We start from the raw sequence: 19,694 nt of genomic DNA on the forward strand, positions 1-19,694 counted from the left end.
GACACTTTCCTAACCAGAGTCATGCTTAGGGAAGATTCTAGCCAACCTTTCTGGAAAGAAAAGTTCTTAGCCGGTTTACCTAAGATTTTAGGTGAAAGAGTTAGGAATACCATAAGAGAAGCCCATAACGGACAAATCCCTTATGATTTCTACACTTATGGTGAGTTAGTTAGTCTAACACAGAAATAAGGATTAAAGATTTGCCATGACCTTAAGCTTCAAAGACAACTCAAATGGAAAATGAAAAAGACTAGGCAGGAACTAGGTAGTTTCTGCAACCAGTTTGAGTACAACCCTATAGAGCCCGTGTCTAGTTGCAAAGGAAAATGCAAAGATAATTATTATTCAAAGTCTTTCAAAAAGAAGCGATTTTCCAAATATAGAAAGCCTTCTAAAAGCAAGGAGAATTTCTATAAAAAACCATCTTCTTCCAAATTTAATTCTAAATTTCTAAAAAAAGATTTTTCAAAAATTACATGCTTTAAATGTGGTAAGAAAGGTCATACTTCGAAGTATTATAAGTTTTCCAAAGACTTTTGAGCTTGAATAGAAGAAGAAGTTTTGCAAAAATTTTACTCTTCTAGTTGATTCATCTGAATCGAGTTCTCGAGCGGTGGGAAGAATTTCAAATTGATGAAATCAAAACCTCGGTGATTGTTAAAACAGTTAGAGCTCTTCGAAGAACATTAATATGCTCACTAGGCAACAAGAAGCTCTTCTTGAGGCTATAAAGCATATTAGTGATCCTCTTATTCAAAACAGGTTTTAAAGAGATTTTAAAAACCGAATCTCAGTTCCTTCTTTTAGTAAGAATACTTATGATCTTACTATGATTTTGGACAAAGGGAAGAAGTTGAAAACCCTCTTCCTACTGTTCGGGAACTCAGGAAGGAGATTAAAACCATAAAATCGGAACTCGAAGAGTTGAAAGAAAAACAACAAAATGATTACATTTTGTGGCTGATCCTCAAGCGGAATAGTGAGTTAGATTCCGATGAGGAAAATGATTTCAAAACCTTGAAGTTTTGAAAATATTCTGAAAACTTTATCAATGTTTTAAAGGAAATTACTTGAAAATATTTGATTCAGAATAAAGCTTGTTTTCCCTTGTGATTTCCAGGATAGAAACCATCACCTTGTTTGATACAGGAGCGGACCTCGATTGTATCAGCTGCGGTGGTTCTAAAGGTTTCATCAAGAAACAAAGAAAGGTTGACTTGACCAATTCTTCAAAGATTAAGATTCGGTAAAACTGAAGCCGCATGATTCTTAATAACAATATTACTTTAAAGAATGTTTTTATTCTTACAAGGGACCTTGATATTTGTTATTTTAGGGACTCCGTTTATCAACTTGATAACTCCCTTCAAAGTAACAACTGCTGGAATCATTTTCAAAGCTAAAGATTCAAAGATTGTTTTTCCTTTTTTAGAAAAACCTAAAAAGAGAAATTTGAATCTTATGAAAGCACATTCTATTTACAATTTCAAAATCAATGCTTTGATCAAAGGAAAACAAACCCATCTTTCTCATCTTTAACAAGATGTGGGTTTGAAGAGAATCTTAGATCAATTGCAAAATGATTTTATTCAAAGAAAAATTTCTGTATTTCAAATGAAGATTGAGAATGAACTCTGTTCTGATCTTCCAAATGCTTTTTGGAATCAAAAGCAACATATGGTAGATTTGTCATATGAAAATAATTTTTCAGATAAGCAAATCCCTACTAAAGCCAGACCCATTCAGATGAATGAGTCTTTAGAAAGCCATTACATATTAGAAATTAGAGATCTTGAGCCTAAAGGTTTGATTTCAAAGTCTAGATCACCTTGGTCTTGTGCAGCTTTCTATGTCAATAAGAATAGCGAGATAGAAAGAGGAACTCCTAGACTAGTGATCAACTACAAACCTTTGAACAAAGCCCTAAAGTGGATTAGGTATCCTATTCCCAACAAAAAAGATCTTCTTTAAAAACTACATTCTGCATTCATCTTTTCAAAGTTTGACATGAAATCGGGATTTTGGCAAATCCAAATTGATCTAAAGGATTGGTACAAAACGGCATTTACAGTTCCATTCGGTCAATATGAGTGGAATGTGATGCCTTTTGGATTGAAAAATGCTCCTTCAGAATTTCAAAGATCATGAATGACATTTTAATCCATTTTCAAAGTTCGCATTGTCTACATTGATGATGTTTTAATCTTTTCAAATTCCATTGAGCGGCATTTTAAGCACTTAGAAACGTTTTTCTATGTTGTGAAAAGAATGGTTTAGTGGTTTCAAAGTCTAAGATATCTCTTTTCAAACGAAATTAGATTTCTTGGTCATTATATCTCTCGGGGTACTATTACTCCAATCGAGAGATCCCTTGCATTCAACGAAGTTTCGGATAAAATTTTGGAAAAACTCGACGAAGATTTCTTGGTAGTTTAAATTATGTCATGGATTTTTATCCTAATTTAAACTGTCTTGCAAAGCCCTGCATGATAGACTATGGAAAAAAACCCTCCTTGGTCCGGGCCGATACAAAGATAGTTCAAAGCATCAAAACAAGTTTTGGAAATTCCTATCCGCATCTGGTGATCATACGCATTTAAGATTGTAGAAACTGATGCATCAGAAATAGGATATGGTGGGATTCTAAAGCAAGTTCAAAATTCCAAAGAGTGTATTGTCCAGTTTACTTCTGCTCAATGGAATGATACTCAAAAGAATTATTCTACTATAAAAAAGGAAATCCTTTCGATAGTTCTATGTATTTCTAAATTTCAAAGCGATCTTTTAAATCAAAAATTTCTTTTAAGGATTGATTGCAAGTCTGCAAAAGAAGTTTTACAAAAAGATGTCCAAAATATTGCTTTAAAGCAGATTTTCGCCCGATGGCAAGCAATTCTGTCTGTTTTTGATTTTGAAATTGAATTTATTCGAGGAGAATCAAATTCTATTTCTGACTTTCTGACTAGAGAGTTCTTGTAAAAACAGGAATGAAAAATGCCAAGAAAATCAAAGTTCAAAGAAGAAAAGTCCACGGCTAGTTCAAAGCCGGCCCAAATTCAAAGCCCAGCGAAGGAAGTTCTCCCTTCAACTTCAAAGCCCATTAGGACTTGGACTGAGATAATCCAAGAAGAAATTGATCAACCGGATCCAGTTTAACAAATGGATCCTTCCAAAGCTGATAAAACCCGACAAATTCAAGAGTGGCTTGCTCAGCAAGACCCTGAATTCATTCAAAGGGTGGAAGAATACAAAAGACAAATGGTTCAATCACATACGAACCATCTTGAAGCAAATTATTCCAAAGCCAGAAGCGACTCCAAAGTCGTCCTCTTCCTCTACAAAGGGTAAAGGTATACTTTCTATCCCTTTTCAAAATACCGAGATAGAGATTTCCCTCCAAATCTATCTCAAAGTTCAAACAGTTTTTCAAAGCCAAACTCTCAGGAGATTGTTTTGAGTCAATCAAACGTTTTAAATCAAATGAGTATTTGGAAAACCGATTTTCCAAAACGTTTTAACCATTGAGGAAGGATTACATATCTGAAAGCCCTCCAAATTGGTTTGATTTTCCCTCGGGATGGTTTTTCAAACCTGGAACACTTCAAAGCCTCGGTCTTACTACCGGTCAATCCTCGAGGTTACTGGTTCTGCAAAGTTCAAACATTTCAAAAAAGACAAAACCCATAAAGATCCTGCATATTCAACATGCACAATCCAAAGAATCCTTCACCCATCTGATTGGGGTATGGATTTACACTCTCCTCATTCCTTTCCCACTTCTCTAAAAAGAACCTACCCTTCAAATCTAAATACCTCGTTCTCCTATTGAGATTACCAGCAATCCTGGTTTAATACCTTTCTTATTCAAAATGAAGGCAGAAGCCACTCCTGGCTTTTCTACTTCGACACCAGTCTTAATCAAACCTCCAAAATCCCATACTGGTTTAAACAATGGTGGAATTACTACGGTAATGTCCCTGAGACTATCATTCCTGAGGTCTTACCCTTGTTTAACCTCTTCAAAGCAAATTACAAACCCAACTCAGTAGAAGGTGTTTTCCCCGCCTTCTATTTTGTTCAAATTTCTTTCTACCCACAGGTATGTGTATGGTACTTTCACTTCAATCTACTCCCGGATGGTGAAATTACACTTATCCGGAGATTCAAAGTAAAATGGTGGGACAAATTCAACCACCAGGACAAACTGTCCCTTAAAGCCGTCCAAAACTTCTTAACCAAAAATAGCTTCTTGCCACCCTCCAAAGAACAAACAACGTTCTTGGCACAAAAGTCATTTTACTTCCAAAGCTTCTTTGTCAAGAAGATTTCCTACAACTAATAAAGCGGTTATGCGAAACTTCTTCAAAGTATCACCATCGTCCTCTTCCTGCATTTGACTTGGATGATTCAAATTTGGAGCGATTGTTATGGGATATTCAAAGTCTCATAAGGTTATCTCCTTGATAAAGCCTATGGGTTGAAAACCGAAAATGGCAGCCCAAGGATCTTTGTAATAGGCTTAAAGCCCATATCAAAAGCCCAAAAAGAAAAAGAAAAGGAAAACGAAGAAGAAATAGAAAAGAAAAGAAAAGACAAAAGCAAAGAAAAAGTCAAAAAGCAAAGATTCTTTCAAAGAAATGGCTAAATGACTTTAAAAGAAGGTTGGCATTATTCCAAAAGTTTCAAAGCTTGTGAAGCATTATTGCAACACGCCAAAGACAACTGGAATCATTTCTACTCCACTAACCAAAGCATCCAAAGCCTCTGAAAGGTATCCAAAGCTCCGAGACCTCTATATAAAGAGGAGACCTCCAAAGAAGAACTCAGAACTTGGAAGTAGAGCGGCATGAGAGATAAGCTCTTCTATTATCTTGCTTTGAAACTTTTGGAATAATGCCAACCTTCTTTGATAAAGCTCGGCCATTTCTTTGAAAGAATCTTTTGCTTTTTTGACTTTTTCTTTTGCTTTTGTCTTTTCTTTTTCTTTTCTTTTCTATTCTTCTTTTCCTTTTCTTTTCTTTTGGGCTTTTGATATGGGCTTTAAGCCTATTACAAAGATCCTTGGGCTTTCGCTTTCAACCCATGGGCTTTATCAAGGAGATAACCCATGAGACTTTGAATATCTCATAACAATCGTCTCCGAATCATCAGTCATGCAAGATGCGGAAAGGCGATAGTGATACTTTGGATTTGCCGAAGAAGTCGCTTGCATAACCGCTTTATTGGTTGTAGAAATCTTCTATCTGCAGAAGCTTTAAAGTAAATTTTGTGCAAGAACGGTTTCTTTGGTGGGCTATTTTGGTTAAGAAGTTTTGACGGTTTGTCTGGTTGAATTTGTCCCACCATTTTACTGAATCTCGGGATAAGTGTAATTTCACCATCCGGGAGTAGATCAAGTGAAAGTACCATACACATACCTGTGGTAGAAAGAATTTGAACAAAATGGGAAAACGCCTTCTACTGAGTTGGATTTGTAATTTGCTTCAAGAGGTTAAACAAGGGTAAGACCTCGTGAATGATAGTCTCGTGGACATTACCGTAGTAATTCCACCACTGTTTAAACCAGTATGGGATTTCGGAGGTTTGAATAAGACCGGTGTCAAGTAGAAAAGCCGGAGTGGCTTCACTTTGAATAAGAAAGGTATTAAACTGTAATCCCAATAGAGAACGAGGTATTTAGATTCGAAGTGGAAAGGAACGAGGAGAGTGTAAATCCATGGGTGAAGGGATTGTGCGGATCTTTACGGGCTTTGTATTTTTGAAATGTTTGAACTTTGATGAACCTCGGGATTGACTGCATTAAGACCGAGGCTGTTGTTCGTGGTTTGAAAACCATCCTGGAGGGAAAATCTTTGAAACCAATTTGGAGGAGCTTCTGTAATCCTCCTCAATGGTTAAAACGTTTTGGAAAATCGATTTTCCAAATGCTCATTAGATTTAAAACATTTTGATTGACTTAAAACAATGTCGGAGTTTGGTTTTGAAAACTGCTTGAACTTTGAGATAGATTTGGAGGAAAATCTCCATCTCAGATTGAGGAAAAGTATACCTTACCCTTTCAGAGGAAGGGACGACTTTGGAGTCGCCTGGCTTTGGAATAATTTGCTTCAAGATGGTTCGACATGGACTGAACCATTGTCTTTGTATTCTTCCACGCTGAATGAATTCGTGGTCTCACGGCAAGCCACTCCCCGTATCGGGTTTGATCAACTTTGGAAGGTTCAATTTGTTGAATCGGATCCGGCTGATCAATTTCTTCTGGATTATCTCACCCAAGTCCTAATGGGCTTTGAAGTCAAGGGAGAACTTCTTTCACTGGGCTTTGAATTTGGGGCTTTGAACTAGCCCGTGGACTTTTCTTCTTGGACTTTGATTTTCTTGGCATTTTCACTCCTGCTTTTGAAAGAACTCTAGTCGGAAGTCGGGAATAGAATTTGATTCTCCTCGAATAAATTCAATTTTAAAATCAAAATGCATGTAATTGCCTCAATATTTTGGACATCTTTTGTAAAACTTTTGCAATCAATCCTTAAAAGAAATTTTGATTTAAAAGATCGCTTTGAAATTTAGAAATACATAGAACTATCGAAAGGATTTCCTTTTCGATAGTAGAATAATTCTTTCGAGTATCATTCCAGTGAGCATAAGTAAACTGGACAATACACTCTTTGGAATTTTGAACTTGCTTTAGAATCCCACCATATCCTATTTCCGATGCATCGGTTTCTACAATCTTAAATGCGCGTGGATAGGAATTTCCAAAACTTATTTTTCGATGCTTTGAACTATCTTTGTATCCTGGTCGGACCAAGGAGGGGGGTTTTTCCTTAGTCTATCATGCAGGGGCTTTACAAGACAGTTTAAATTAGGATAAAAATCCATGACATAATTTAAACTACCAAGAAATCTTCGTCGAAGTTTTTCCAAGATTTTATCCGAAACTTTGGAAGTGAATGCAAGGATCTCGATTGGAGTAATGTACCGAGAGATATAATGACCAAGAAATCTAATTTCGCTTTGAAAAGAGATATCTTAGACTTTAAAACCACTAAACCATTCTTTTCACAACATAGAAAAACGTTTCTAAGTGCTTAAAATGCCGCTTTAATGGAATTTGAAAAGATTAAAACATCATCAATGTAAACAATGCGAACTTTGAAAATGGATTAAAAATGTCATTCATGATCTTTGAAATTCTAAAGGAGCTTTTTGAATCCAAAAGGCATCACATTCCACTCATATCGACCGAATGGAAATGTAAATGCGCTTTGTCGATCCTTTAGATCAATCTGGATTTGCCAAAATCCGATTTCATGTCAAACTTTGAAGATGAATGCGAATGTAGTTTTCAAGAAGATCTTTTGTCGGGAATAGGATACTAATCCACTTTAGGGCTTTGTTCAAAGGTTTGTAGTTGATCACTAGTCTAGGAGTTCCTCTTTCTATCTTGCTATTCTTATTGACATAGAAAGCTGCACAAGACCAAGGTGATCTAGACTTTGAAATCAAACCTTTAGGCTCAAGATCTCTAATTTCTAATATGTAATGGCTTTCTAAAGACTCATTCATCTGAATGGGTCTGGCTTTAGTAGGATTTGCTTATCCGAAAATCGCTTTCATATGGCAAATCTACCATATGTTGCTTTCGATTCCAAAAAGCATTTGGAAGATCGTAATGAGTTCATTCTCAATCTTCATTCGAAATATGTAAATTTTCCTTTGAATAAAATCATTTTGCAATTGATCTAAGATTCTCTTCAAACCCACATCTTGTCAAGATGAGAAAGATGGGTTTGTTTTCCTTCGATCAAAGCATTGATTTCAAATTGTAAATAGAATGTGCTTTGATAAGATTCAAATTTCTCTTTTAGGTTTTTCTAAAAGGAAAACAATCTTTGAATCTTTAGCTTTGAAAATGATTCCCGGTTGTTACTGAAGGGAGTTATCAAGTTGATAAACGGAGTCCCTAAAATAACAGTTTCAAGGTCCTTTGTAAGAATAAAACATTCTTTAAAGCAATATTGTTATTAAGAATTACGGCCTTTAATCTTAATCTTCAAGAATTGGTCAAGTCAACCTTTCTTTGATACAATTGAGGTATGCTCCTGTATCAAACAAGGCGATGGTTTCTATCTAGAAATCACCGTGGAAAACAAGCTTTATTCGAATCAAATATTTTCTCAAGTAATTTCCTTTAAAACATTGATAAACTTCAAGGTTTTGAAAATCATTTTCTCATCGTAATCATTTTGTTGTTTTTCTTTCAACTCTTCTGATGGTTTTAATCTCCTTCCTGAGTTCCCGAATGGGAAGAGGGTTTTCAACTTCTTCCCTTTGTCCAAAATCATAGTAAGATCATAAGTATTCTTACTGAAGAAGGAACTGAGATTTGGTTTTTAAAATCTCTTTTAAAACCTCAATCGGTTGAGGTTTTGATTTCATCAATTTGAAATTCTTCCTCACCGTTTGAGAACTCGATTCGTGAAATTTTTGCAAAACTTCTTCTTCTATTTCCAAGCTCAAGAAGTCTTTCGGAAAACTTACAATGTAATTTTGGAAAATCTTTTTACGTTTTAAATCTTTAATCCTTTAGTGAATTTAGCTTGTTCTCCTTACCTTTGGGTGGTCCATGCAACTCTTTTTAAGTCATATTTTATAGTTCTTTATTTATTTGATTAATTTAAGATCTCAAATTGATGGGTTTTGGTCGGTTTTATTTAGTTGGAACATATAATGGATTTGTTAGTTGTTGTTGAGGAGTGAACAACTCCAATAGGCTGCAACAAAATGTTGAATATGAATGATCAAAATCATTGGTTTTGGCTGACATAATGTAAGAAATGGACCATTTTGGTGGTCCATAACCGGATAAGAATTAACTGATTTTGCCTCTCTTCAACCACCCAATGTATGCAGCTCATTTATGTTAGAAAGCTCTCTCCTTTTCTCTTTATCAAAAGAAGTTTCAGTGCCAGACAGAAAATAATTTTCATACCAAAACTATACTTCAAAATAGAATAAAAATTCATCTTTATACATTTATATTATATATAAACATTTGGTCATTCATAAAATAGAATCAAACATTCAATCAGTCAAAAGCAACCATCCATATAAAATACTCAGCTAAAGACAATCACCTCGCAAGTAAAATACTTCATGCATCCAAAATTTTGACTCTATGATTTGCAAATTGATTAAAAGAATTTTGTTCTTCGAGTAGTCTAAGACTAATTTATATAACTATCTTAAGCTAATCATTGTTGATAGGAGAACAAAGAAAAAAATTATTATTAGATACATTTGATTGTTAAAAAGCTCGAGTTAAAATCTTTACTTATAATCAATTATAAACATCATTACTTGAGAGTATATATGAGATAATACGAATCTCTTATAGTTTAATTAAGATTTTGAGTTTGAATCTTAAATAGACAGTTGCTTTAAAATTTTTGAAACAGTGTTTTGCCACTTACATGAATCCTGCCCAATATGCATTAATTTAGGTATAAGTACAAAAAAGTTTGTTGTGGTTTTATCATTTGAAAATTTTGAGTATGTAATTTTTTAGATAAAAAAAGACACGTGGTTAAAATTGTGATAAAAAAGAATATTTTTTTTCTTTAAAATATATTGATTGGTAAGGATTTAGTCACATTTATTTTGATCTGCCATCATTATTTTTTTTTTGTATTTAATATTATAAATTAGAGCTTAACCATTAAATCGATCTAATTATATCAATGACTTTTTAAATTACAATTTAACGATCAAATAATAAAATTAGAAGCTGATCAAAGAGAAAGTTTTTGAATCTTTACAAATTTAAACTTTTTAACCGTGAGTTATATTTTTTATTATGATTTATAACCGATGTAAAACGATGAAATAATAGGGTAATTTTTTCGTTTTAATTATCCCTTCAATTTACCAAACTTTTTTTGAGGAACGGACCTTCTTTTTAAAACTCATCAAATCCAAGATCTTTTAATTAGGCTCACTTTAAAGCCTTACCCAAGTCTATCATTGACTGAAGTCCATGCAAGCCCACTGTCCAGTTACAGTATGGTACATTCCTCGTTTCATTTCTGAGAAGCAATTCCATTATCATAAGTCATACCCCGCAATCAAAGGTTTGACATTTCCATTACTCTTCTTTGAAAGCACCAGATTCTTGAAGCCGAACCAGAAAAAAAAAAAAAAAAATGGAAGAAAATCAAGAAAGTAGCTTAAAACCAAAAAGAATCTTTTTATTATCAGGCCAAAGCAACATGGCCGGTCGCGGCGGAGTAAACAAACATCCCCACCAACACCATAAGCACTGGGACGGTATTGTCCCACAAGAGTGCAAACCACACCAAGACATTCTTCGTCTAACAGCCAATCTTCGCTGGGTTACAGCTCAAGAACCACTTCATGCTGATATTGATAGCAAGAAAGTGTGTGGTGTGGGGCCAGGGATGTCATTTGCCAATTCGGTGAGAGATCAAGGCCACGCCGGCGGTGACGGTGGTGGTGAGGTGGTGGGCTTGGTGCCGTGTGCTGTTGGTGGGACAGCGATTAAAGAATGGGGGCGCGGAGAGAAGTTATATGACATGATGGTGAAGAGAGCTAAAGAAAGTGTTAAAGATGGTGGAGAGATCGAGTGTTTGTTGTGGTATCAAGGAGAGAGTGACACGTATACTGAACATGATGCTGATGCTTACCAGGGGAATATGGAGAAGTTGGTTGCTAATGTTAGAGAAGATCTTGGTTTGCCTTCACTTCCAATTGTTCAGGTTAGCTTTACCAATTGCCTTATTTTATTTCACAACAATAATACATTTTCATTCAGTTTTGCTTATTATTAAAAGGAAAATTGATTTTGCAAGTGTGATTTCGTTATGTAGTGTATTTTGAATCGTTTGTGGAATTGAGCCCGTCATATTTGATGTTGGAATTCTTTAGTTGGCAACATATTAGGAATTTGGATGAATATGTTTGTGCAATTTTGTAAATCGTCCGTAGAATTGCTCCTAGATTCGTTAGTTGACAACTTATTAGATATTTGGATGAAGATGGTGCTAGTACTCCTGGTACTATATTGTAAACAGCTTGTGGAATTGCTCCTATCAGATGCGATGTTGCCAACTTATTAGGTATTTAGATGAAAATGGTATGAGGCATTTAGAGCTTTTCTCATTGAACTTCAATCGGAGCCAAATAAGTGACAAAGAAATAGATAGAAATAATCCATAAGAGTCAATTGTGCAAATGATTTAGGAAAAAGTACACAGATTTTCCCCTAGTTCGATTCATTTTCATTCAAAAGGCATGTGATGTTTTCTGGGACAAGTGGATATCCTGTGGTTTACGCTATTATCACATAAAGGCAAAATTATATTACAACGTTAAAAGATCTGATGTGACTTGGGCAAATTGAGAAACTCACTTGGGTATGTTTGGTCAGCAATCTACTGTTAAGTGAAAAGGAAAAAATTGAGTTACTTAAATCAAATCAGCGACATTTGCAAAATGTGGATGTGTTGAGCGTTTGATTTCATTTTCCTCTCAAAGCCCTTATCATGACTCCATTATCTTCTTCACTCTTCAAATTCAATATCTTCTTTTTAGCCCTCTTAATCTTCTGCATTCACTACTATTAGGATTCTCAATTCAGCCATTTCTCTCATCAACATGACCTAAAGCTGTTTCGTCAACAAACAAAGAAACACATTTGGGAATGGAAAAATGTCAAGAAGAGAACGGGCAAATGGATTTGGTTATTTGCACTGGTTTTACATGTTTAATCAATTATTTTTGATAAAAATAGTTTATAAAGGATCATTTCCTAGGTATGTTCTTCTTCTTTCTTTGTTTTGTAAAAGCTTTTATAAAGAGTGAAGCAGAGAAAACAAGGAAGAAGCACCATTGCTACAAAAGTAAGCTGAAATTGGTTAACTAGAGAAAGACAGTATAGAGAAAGAAATTTGTAGAGAGAAAGAAAATGAGGTTAAAGTGAGAGGTTTCTTATTGGGAAGAGAAAGGGTTGTTCTGGTTTTGGATTTGGAGTGTAATTATAATATATTTCTCACTATTGATGAAATGCTGTATTTATTGAGTAAAAATAAGAATATATATTCTTTTTAGGTACAGTTCTTCCTGAGACTATATGTTTATATTTTCTTTTAGTTAACGGTTCGATGCTGACTGGCTTAGTTGCGATCCTCGTTAGCCAATAGATAATTATATACTAGTGACTTTCTCATATTGCCCGTACCAAGCCAGCTTTTTTAATGGCGTATAATGATTTCTGCCTCTGTTTACTAACAGAATGAACCACAGGCTATCTATGTCATGAAAAGACCACATGCCTCTAGCTGAAAATTTATGAAACTACATGGTGGGATTTGTACTTTTCCTGATTATTAATGATCAAATGTCTGTCTCGTTGAAAGTTCTGATTTTCTTCTTGATAGTCCTAATCTCCCTTGGCAATTCATTACCCAAAAATATTAAATCACATTGAAGTGAAATGAAATGAAATGCAATGTGTTCTTGCTTTACAGTTCACAAAAGATTATCATATTTTGCGACTTTGTGCAGTATATTTAGGTTTTAATGTAAATACAATGGAGAATTTTGAATTTTATGAAAATCAAGAAAGGTGTTTTGACAATCAAGAATTAGTCCTGATATTTAGGTGATGCATCTATTCGGAGGACAATTTTTCATCAATTGGTTCATTGATTTACTCAAGCAAATGTGTTGTATAGGTTGCAATTACATCAGGAGATGAGAAGTATCTGGAGAAAGTACGAGAAGCTCAACTAAAGATGAATATCTCAAATGTGGTGTGCGTGGATGCAAAGGGATTACAGCTCAAAGACGATAACCTCCACCTAACTACTCATTCTCAGGTTAAGTTAGGCCAAATGTTGGCAGAAGCATACATTAAGCATTTTGCACCCCCATCACCGTCGCCATCGCCATCGTCATAACCTACCTTCATTTTGCTTTACTTAAAAGTAATATAAACTATTTCTCTATTTTGTGATTATTCTCTATTATGTAATTGTCTGTTTTTTAACATATTTCATTTTCTTTTCTCTCTTTTTCTCATTGTTATTATGCCTTTGCATTTGCAATGTAACCTAAGCAAGCTAAGGTGTTGCCCTTTTCTCATTGTTTGATTAATCTCTATTTGATTACTTTCTCTGAGGACATGACAAACCCGCACCTCCCTAACCCTATCATTAAGCTCATACCAGACAGACATTCATCAGATTGGACATGATAGAGTTGGGTGTTTTGTAGTGTTCAGGACAGTCCATGTCTGAATGATTGAAGCTAGTGCAATCAAATTGGCTGTTGCTGGTGTTCTAGTGTATGGCTGCCCTACCACCACATATCTGCCAACTCTCCACAAAAGCAGACTTTTCACATGCTCTTTGTATATCTACATTTTGGACAAGAGATAGCACTTCCCTTTTTTGTTATTGGCTTTATCATAGGCAAAATATTAATTTATTTTTTTAAACTCCTTTGATATTATTTTAATTTTATTTTCGATATTCCGGAATAGATGATAAAATAAAAAAATTTCAAGAAAAAAGAATATTTATAGTATTTCATAGTAAATATTATTAAGGAAAAAGGAATTTTCAGAGTTTAAAATTTTGCTCTGGCATTATAAGACAACAATTGAGCTTAGCATTATTTATATTAAATTTTTAATTTTTTTAATAAAAAGACTCTTTTATAGTTTGTTTGTTAAGTCCTGGAAAATGAATCCATTAATTAATTCAATATTAATGATGATAATTACATATCAATTAATATTTTTTCTAAATATTAATAATTTTATGTGATAATCACAAACCCAAGATTCTGTTTTTTTCCTCTTTTGTTATTGGCATAGGTAAAGACAAAAACAATTTATGATAAAATTGAATACAGTTCAAAATTGCTCACCTAACTCATAAACTACAGCTTGGACGTCAAAGAAACCAAATCTGATTTCCTTTTTCCTTTCTTTTTCTGATAATTATTTTCAGACCCTTGCCAACCCAAATTCCAGTCTTATGAAATTGGTCCCACTCTCACTTTCATCATATTTCTTTTCCTAAAAAATAACAAAAAAAAAAAAAAGAAATATTTCATCATAACTCCACGCGATTTATAGCGCGTGAAAATAAATTTTATATTTCTAAATTCACAAAAATATATCATAAATTTACTAAATAAATTTATAAAATGCTATGTATGCTTTTGTTTACAAGGTTCGAATCCCTCTCTCTTTATGTATCTTCACCAATGTATCAAAATCACATAATAATAGATACTTTTATTCCAATATAAACAGTTAGACCTCTCTTTAATCTAGATTCTTTCCAGTAATTTTTGCGTACAACAATGAGATTATAATTTAAAATAGGTTTTAGTATTAAATTATATATTTAATATTAATTGTAAAATAATAAAAATTTCAAATAAAATATATAAATATTTTATTATATTATGTAAATAAGATTGATGAGATAAAATAAAATTACAGTATGAGTATAACATACATTTTTTTTAAATTATATATATAAATATTATTATATAGAAAGATATTATTTTAGAATATAATTAAAAAAATATATATAACTTATTATAACAGAGAGTTTATTTTTATTTATAACTGGATTATTTCTATATAGAATATCACTATAAAAATATTTTACTCTATTATTTTATAAAATTATACACCTAATATATACCTCAATAAGTATTTAAAAATAAAAAGCTTATAAATTTTTCAAACGCATGGTATAAATCTGTGTAGGTGTATGAACTTTCCCATATTAAAAAGGATCATGCATTTAATCTAACCACAATTTTATATTTCAATTTCAACAATCTATCAAATAGAAATCTTCGCTATAACTGATCCTATCGATGAAGAGTCCAGTTAATAAAATATTCCTGATTATATATTTTATTTATTTTTTTTTTAATTAAAAATAGTCTTATTTTTATTAGAAGCGTGGATTCTTGTTAGGCCAAAATAAATAAACAATAGAAAGAAGATATGTTTCTGTAAATTAATGGTAATTTTGGTGCAACTTGCGGAGTTGCCTAATTTTTTAATTGGTTAGTAGTTGCTCTAAAAATTAAAAGGATTCTGCCCTAATCTGCACCTTTCCACGTGCTACTTGCCTTTGCGCCGCACCTTCCTCAAAGATTCTACACCTAAAATCCCACTTTCATTAATTTAAGACTATCCAATTTGTATACCCAAATCATCTTTTGTTTTTAACTCAATAAAATGATAGATTTTAGACTTTTTCATTTACTAGGTGGAAAATTAAGATCTTAAAAAATAAGAAATTTTGATAGATAAATTTCTTAATTTTTTTTAATAAATTTAGCCCATATTTTTACTTGTCAAACGATAGAATTAAGTTAAATTCATAGATTTTATAAAATTTTTATAAAAAAAATATATAAATTTTAACGATAACTATATTATATGTTATCAAAATATATCTTTAATCTTAATGAAATGACTCGAAAAATAAAAATAATTTGCTTCTTATTTTATACTGAAATTGGGAGTTTAGGTGCTATGCCTTGTAATTTTATTTAAAATTCTTTTAAATATTAGTTCCACCATAAATGTAATGAGAAATTTTTCTAGATATATAAAATATGATGAACATAATAAGTAAAAATTCGAATTTAATAGATAGAATTCAGTCGAAAACAGCAATAGCATTCAACTTAAATTGTCAAAAATAAATATTATTTATTATATATAGTCTAACACATTAATATTTTTATAAAAAATATAAAAAAATAAATAAAAAGAGTGAATTTCTACCTACAAGTAGGAAAAGACCTACGAGATTAGGTCTTATTGACTAAACCCTTTAATATATATATATATATATAACTTTATTTTAAATAAATAAATATAACAATTAATTGAAATTACAAAAATTAGCAATTCTAAAATACCCAGTTAATTACATTTTAACACAAATATTCAGCATTATAGATATAAACAATATTTCGATAGAATATTTAATCTAAGTTTTATAGAAATATTTGTTGCATCCAACGACCGAATTACCATATCAGTGATTCACATTTAGGCATCATTAAAATAATATTTTTAAGTTTGTTTGAGAAATAATTAAATTTGGATAATTTTAAATAAATCTAAATTGAAATGATAATCTTTTATCACCACATCATAGAAGTCTCTAAACTTATGAGTTTGAACGCACGTCAGCGTTAAAAAAATAGATTTTTATTTTTTTAATATAGTATTATTAATTTTCTAATTTCAGTAATTATCTTTTATAATTTATTTTTCTAAAAATTTATAGAAAATGCACCGTAAAAGAGAAACCAAATGTCACCTGGAAGCCGAGCCAATCATAATCAAGGATTAAAAAAATACTCAATTTTACATTTACCAAGAAAAACTGTAATTTTTTTCCACAAATCCCACTCTCACTTTTCATCGTGATTCCGTACGCTCTCCCCTTTCTCCCACTTTCCCGCCCCAAATCATACCTTTCCCACGCGTGTCCTACACGCGCTTTCACCAACAAAACAAAACCCTCAGTCTCTGTAATATAAATTCCCACTCAGATCTCCCCTACTCACTTCCCTCCACTCCCCAACAAACCCTCTCCGTCGCGACCGTCACCCTTAAAAATGGCGATTTCCACCACTAACCTCCGTACCACCGTTAACAGAAACCTCTCTTCATTTTCCGTTGCATCAAAAACGCACAAACTTTCAACATTTTCAGTCCCTCTCCGCAATTCTCGCCGAAATTCTCGGTTCATAGTACTAACGGCGTCACTAGACGCGAAACCAACCGTACTAGTAACAGAGAAGCTAGGAGAGGCAGGACTGAATCTACTAAAGGAATTTGCAAATGTTGATTGCTCATATAATTTATCACCAGAAGAGCTTTGCACTAAGATCTCACTTTGTGACGCTTTAATTGTACGCAGTGGCACAAAAGTGAATCGTGAAGTTTTTGAATCTTCTGGTGGTCGATTAAAGGTTGTCGGTAGAGCTGGTGTAGGGATTGATAATGTTGATCTTAGTGCTGCTACTGAACATGGTTGTTTAGTTGTTAATGCCCCTACTGCTAATACTGTGGCTGCTGCCGAGCATGGGATTGCTTTATTGGCTGCTATGGCTAGGAATGTTGCTCAAGCTGATGCTTCTGTTAAGGCTGGTTAGTAACGGGTTTGTTTTTGTTTTAGTATTCGTGATCTGGCTTCTTTTGAGAATCTTGTCGAATATAAATAGACTAAAAAGTGGTTTTGGATCTGATTTGTTTGAAATGTTTTGTTGAAAGAAAATTTACCGAAAGTACGGAGTTTTTACTTTTTAAGAGAAAAACAATCTTTTTTGTTTTGTATTTTGTAACACTAAAAATTTGTGATCTGGGTTTCTTTTGGGCATGTTGTCGAACACTTCTCATGGTGTTTGGTTAGGAAATGATTATATTTTTACTAATTATAATTAGGAGAAGGGTATATTAAAACGCTTGGCACTGGTCAGATCTGTTAGTTATTATGATAAACAATTGGTACTTAAAGAGGTTTATAATATGTATTCAGGAAAAGGTTCTAACTTCTCTTGTCACCGGAAAACATTTTGTCATAAGATTGTCTCCCAAGTTATCAGTTTTGCTAGATCTTTTATTTGAACAAGGTTTTATAGGAAACAGTTTTTGGTTTGTTGACGGGAAGAAGTAACTTATTTTATGAGATTTGAATATTTCAGGTAAGTGGCAAAGGAACAAATATGTGGGTGTATCGCTTGTTGGGAAAACACTTGCTGTAATGGGTTTTGGAAAGGTTGGATCAGAAGTTGCTCGGCGAGCCAAGGGGCTTGGTATGCATGTTATTGCTCATGATCCTTATGCCCCAGCAGATAGAGCTCGTGCAATTGGTGTGGAGCTTGTGAGCTTTGATGAAGCTATTGGTACTGCAGACTTTATCTCCCTGCACATGCCTCTTACTCCTGCTACATCAAAGATTCTGAATGATGAAAATTTTGCAAAGATGAAGAAAGGAGTTAGAATTGTCAATGTTGCTCGTGGAGGAGTAATTGATGAAGATGCTCTTGTCAGGGCAATTGATGCTGGAATTGTTGCTCAGGCAGCACTTGATGTTTTCACAGAAGAGCCCCCAGCAAAAGACAGCAAGTTAGTGCAGCATGAGAAGGTGACTGTTACACCACATCTTGGTGCTAGTACTGTGGAAGCTCAGGTATGTTTATCGATCAGCAGTGCAATTTGTTTTGCTTCATTCTTTTCTTTTGTCATGATATGAAAACACTTTTGGGTTTGATGTGCAGGAAGGAGTGGCTATTGAAATAGCTGAAGCTGTTGTTGGTGCTTTGAAAGGTGAACTTGCTGCTACTGCAGTCAATGCACCAATGGTGCCTGCTGAGGTATCATTGTAAACCTCTTTGGTCATCATTCTTTTCCTTTTACTTCTGTGTCAAGTTTCCTCCTTAACAAATGTTTAGATGATGAGATTGTGAGTATAGAGTTTACCTCATTGTTGACTTCCTACTTTGCAGGTTCTTACAGAGCTGAAACCATTTGTTATGCTTGCCGAGAAACTTGGGAGGTTGGCTGTGCAGCTAGTAGCAGGTGGAAGCGGTGTGAAGACTGTGAAAGTGACTTATGGCTCTACTAGAGCTCCTGATGACCTTGACACCAGGTTGCTTCGAGCTATGATTACTAAGGGTCTGATTGAGCCCATATCCAGTGTTTTTGTGAACCTGGTTAATGCTGACTTCACAGCTAAACAGAGAGGACTAAGAATAGCTGAAGAACGTGTTACCCTGGATGGCTCGCCTGAGAGTCCACTTGAATTTATCCAGGTTCAAATTGCCAATGTGGAATCAAAATTTGCCAGTGCAATATCAGAGTCTGGGGAAATAAAGGTTGAGGGAAAGGTGAAGGATGGAATTCCCCATTTGACGAAGGTTGGATCATTCGAGGTGGATGTGAGCTTGGAAGGTAGCATCATACTGTGCCGACAAGTTGACCAGCCCGGAATGATTGGTAAGGTGGGAAGCATATTGGGAGAGGAGAATGTGAATGTCAGCTTCATGAGTGTCGGAAGGATTGCTCCACGAAAGCAAGCTGTCATGGCAATTGGAGTTGATGATCAACCCAAGAAAGAAAGTTTGAAAAAGATTGGGGATATCCCGGCTATCGAAGAGTTTGTTTTCCTCAAGTTGTAGTGTGGTGTCATCACTTCCGTATCTTCATTTTCCTCTCCTTTCTTTTTCTTCTTCTTCTCTTTTTTTTTTTTGGTAGGTTTACTTCCTTTCTGAATGGGTATTATTACTTCACTGTACTGCCCGATTTTGAGTTGAGTGCTTTGTCATAGGTTTTGGGGAGGGAAAGAATAATTCAGATTTGAGATGAGACATGTACTTTGTGAGGAACTAATTACCTCTTAATTCATATTACCTATTAGCTGCTTCTTGTTTGATAAATCGACTTTCTCGAATCTGTGATTGGCTCTGGTGTTTATGATTTCCTTACAATGGAGGCCAACAAATAATAATCACCATAAATTAATTGCTGAGAACGTCATCCACCTGTAAACGTGTGAGCACTCTTTTCAGTGGTAACAAATATATTTTACTATCTATTTGTGGCAGTGCGGTGGGTT

At 33.9% G+C, this 19,694-nt stretch overlaps 2 protein-coding genes across 2 annotated transcripts; both read left to right on the plus strand.

Annotated features, from left to right (window-relative positions):
* The first annotated feature begins 10,020 nt into the window (after positions 1–10,020).
* On the plus strand, positions 10,021–13,176 carry LOC8288125 (probable carbohydrate esterase At4g34215). Its single transcript, XM_002518640.4, has 2 exons — positions 10,021–10,778; positions 12,756–13,176. Exons 1-2 carry the CDS (start codon positions 10,206–10,208, stop codon positions 12,978–12,980), a joined length of 798 nt encoding a protein of 265 aa, XP_002518686.1. The 5' UTR covers positions 10,021–10,205; the 3' UTR covers positions 12,981–13,176.
* A 3,443-nt stretch (positions 13,177–16,619) lies between these two features.
* Positions 16,620–19,515, plus strand: LOC8288126 (D-3-phosphoglycerate dehydrogenase 1, chloroplastic). Its single transcript, XM_002518641.4, has 4 exons — positions 16,620–17,227; positions 17,782–18,269; positions 18,358–18,453; positions 18,586–19,515. Exons 1-4 carry the CDS (start codon positions 16,693–16,695, stop codon positions 19,255–19,257), a joined length of 1,791 nt encoding a protein of 596 aa, XP_002518687.1. The 5' UTR covers positions 16,620–16,692; the 3' UTR covers positions 19,258–19,515.
* The last annotated feature ends 179 nt before the right edge of the window (positions 19,516–19,694 follow it).

The sequence above is a fragment of the Ricinus communis genome, chromosome 6, assembly GCF_019578655.1.
Source record: "Ricinus communis isolate WT05 ecotype wild-type chromosome 6, ASM1957865v1, whole genome shotgun sequence".
In the NCBI taxonomy this organism is placed as follows: domain Eukaryota; kingdom Viridiplantae; phylum Streptophyta; class Magnoliopsida; order Malpighiales; family Euphorbiaceae; genus Ricinus; species Ricinus communis.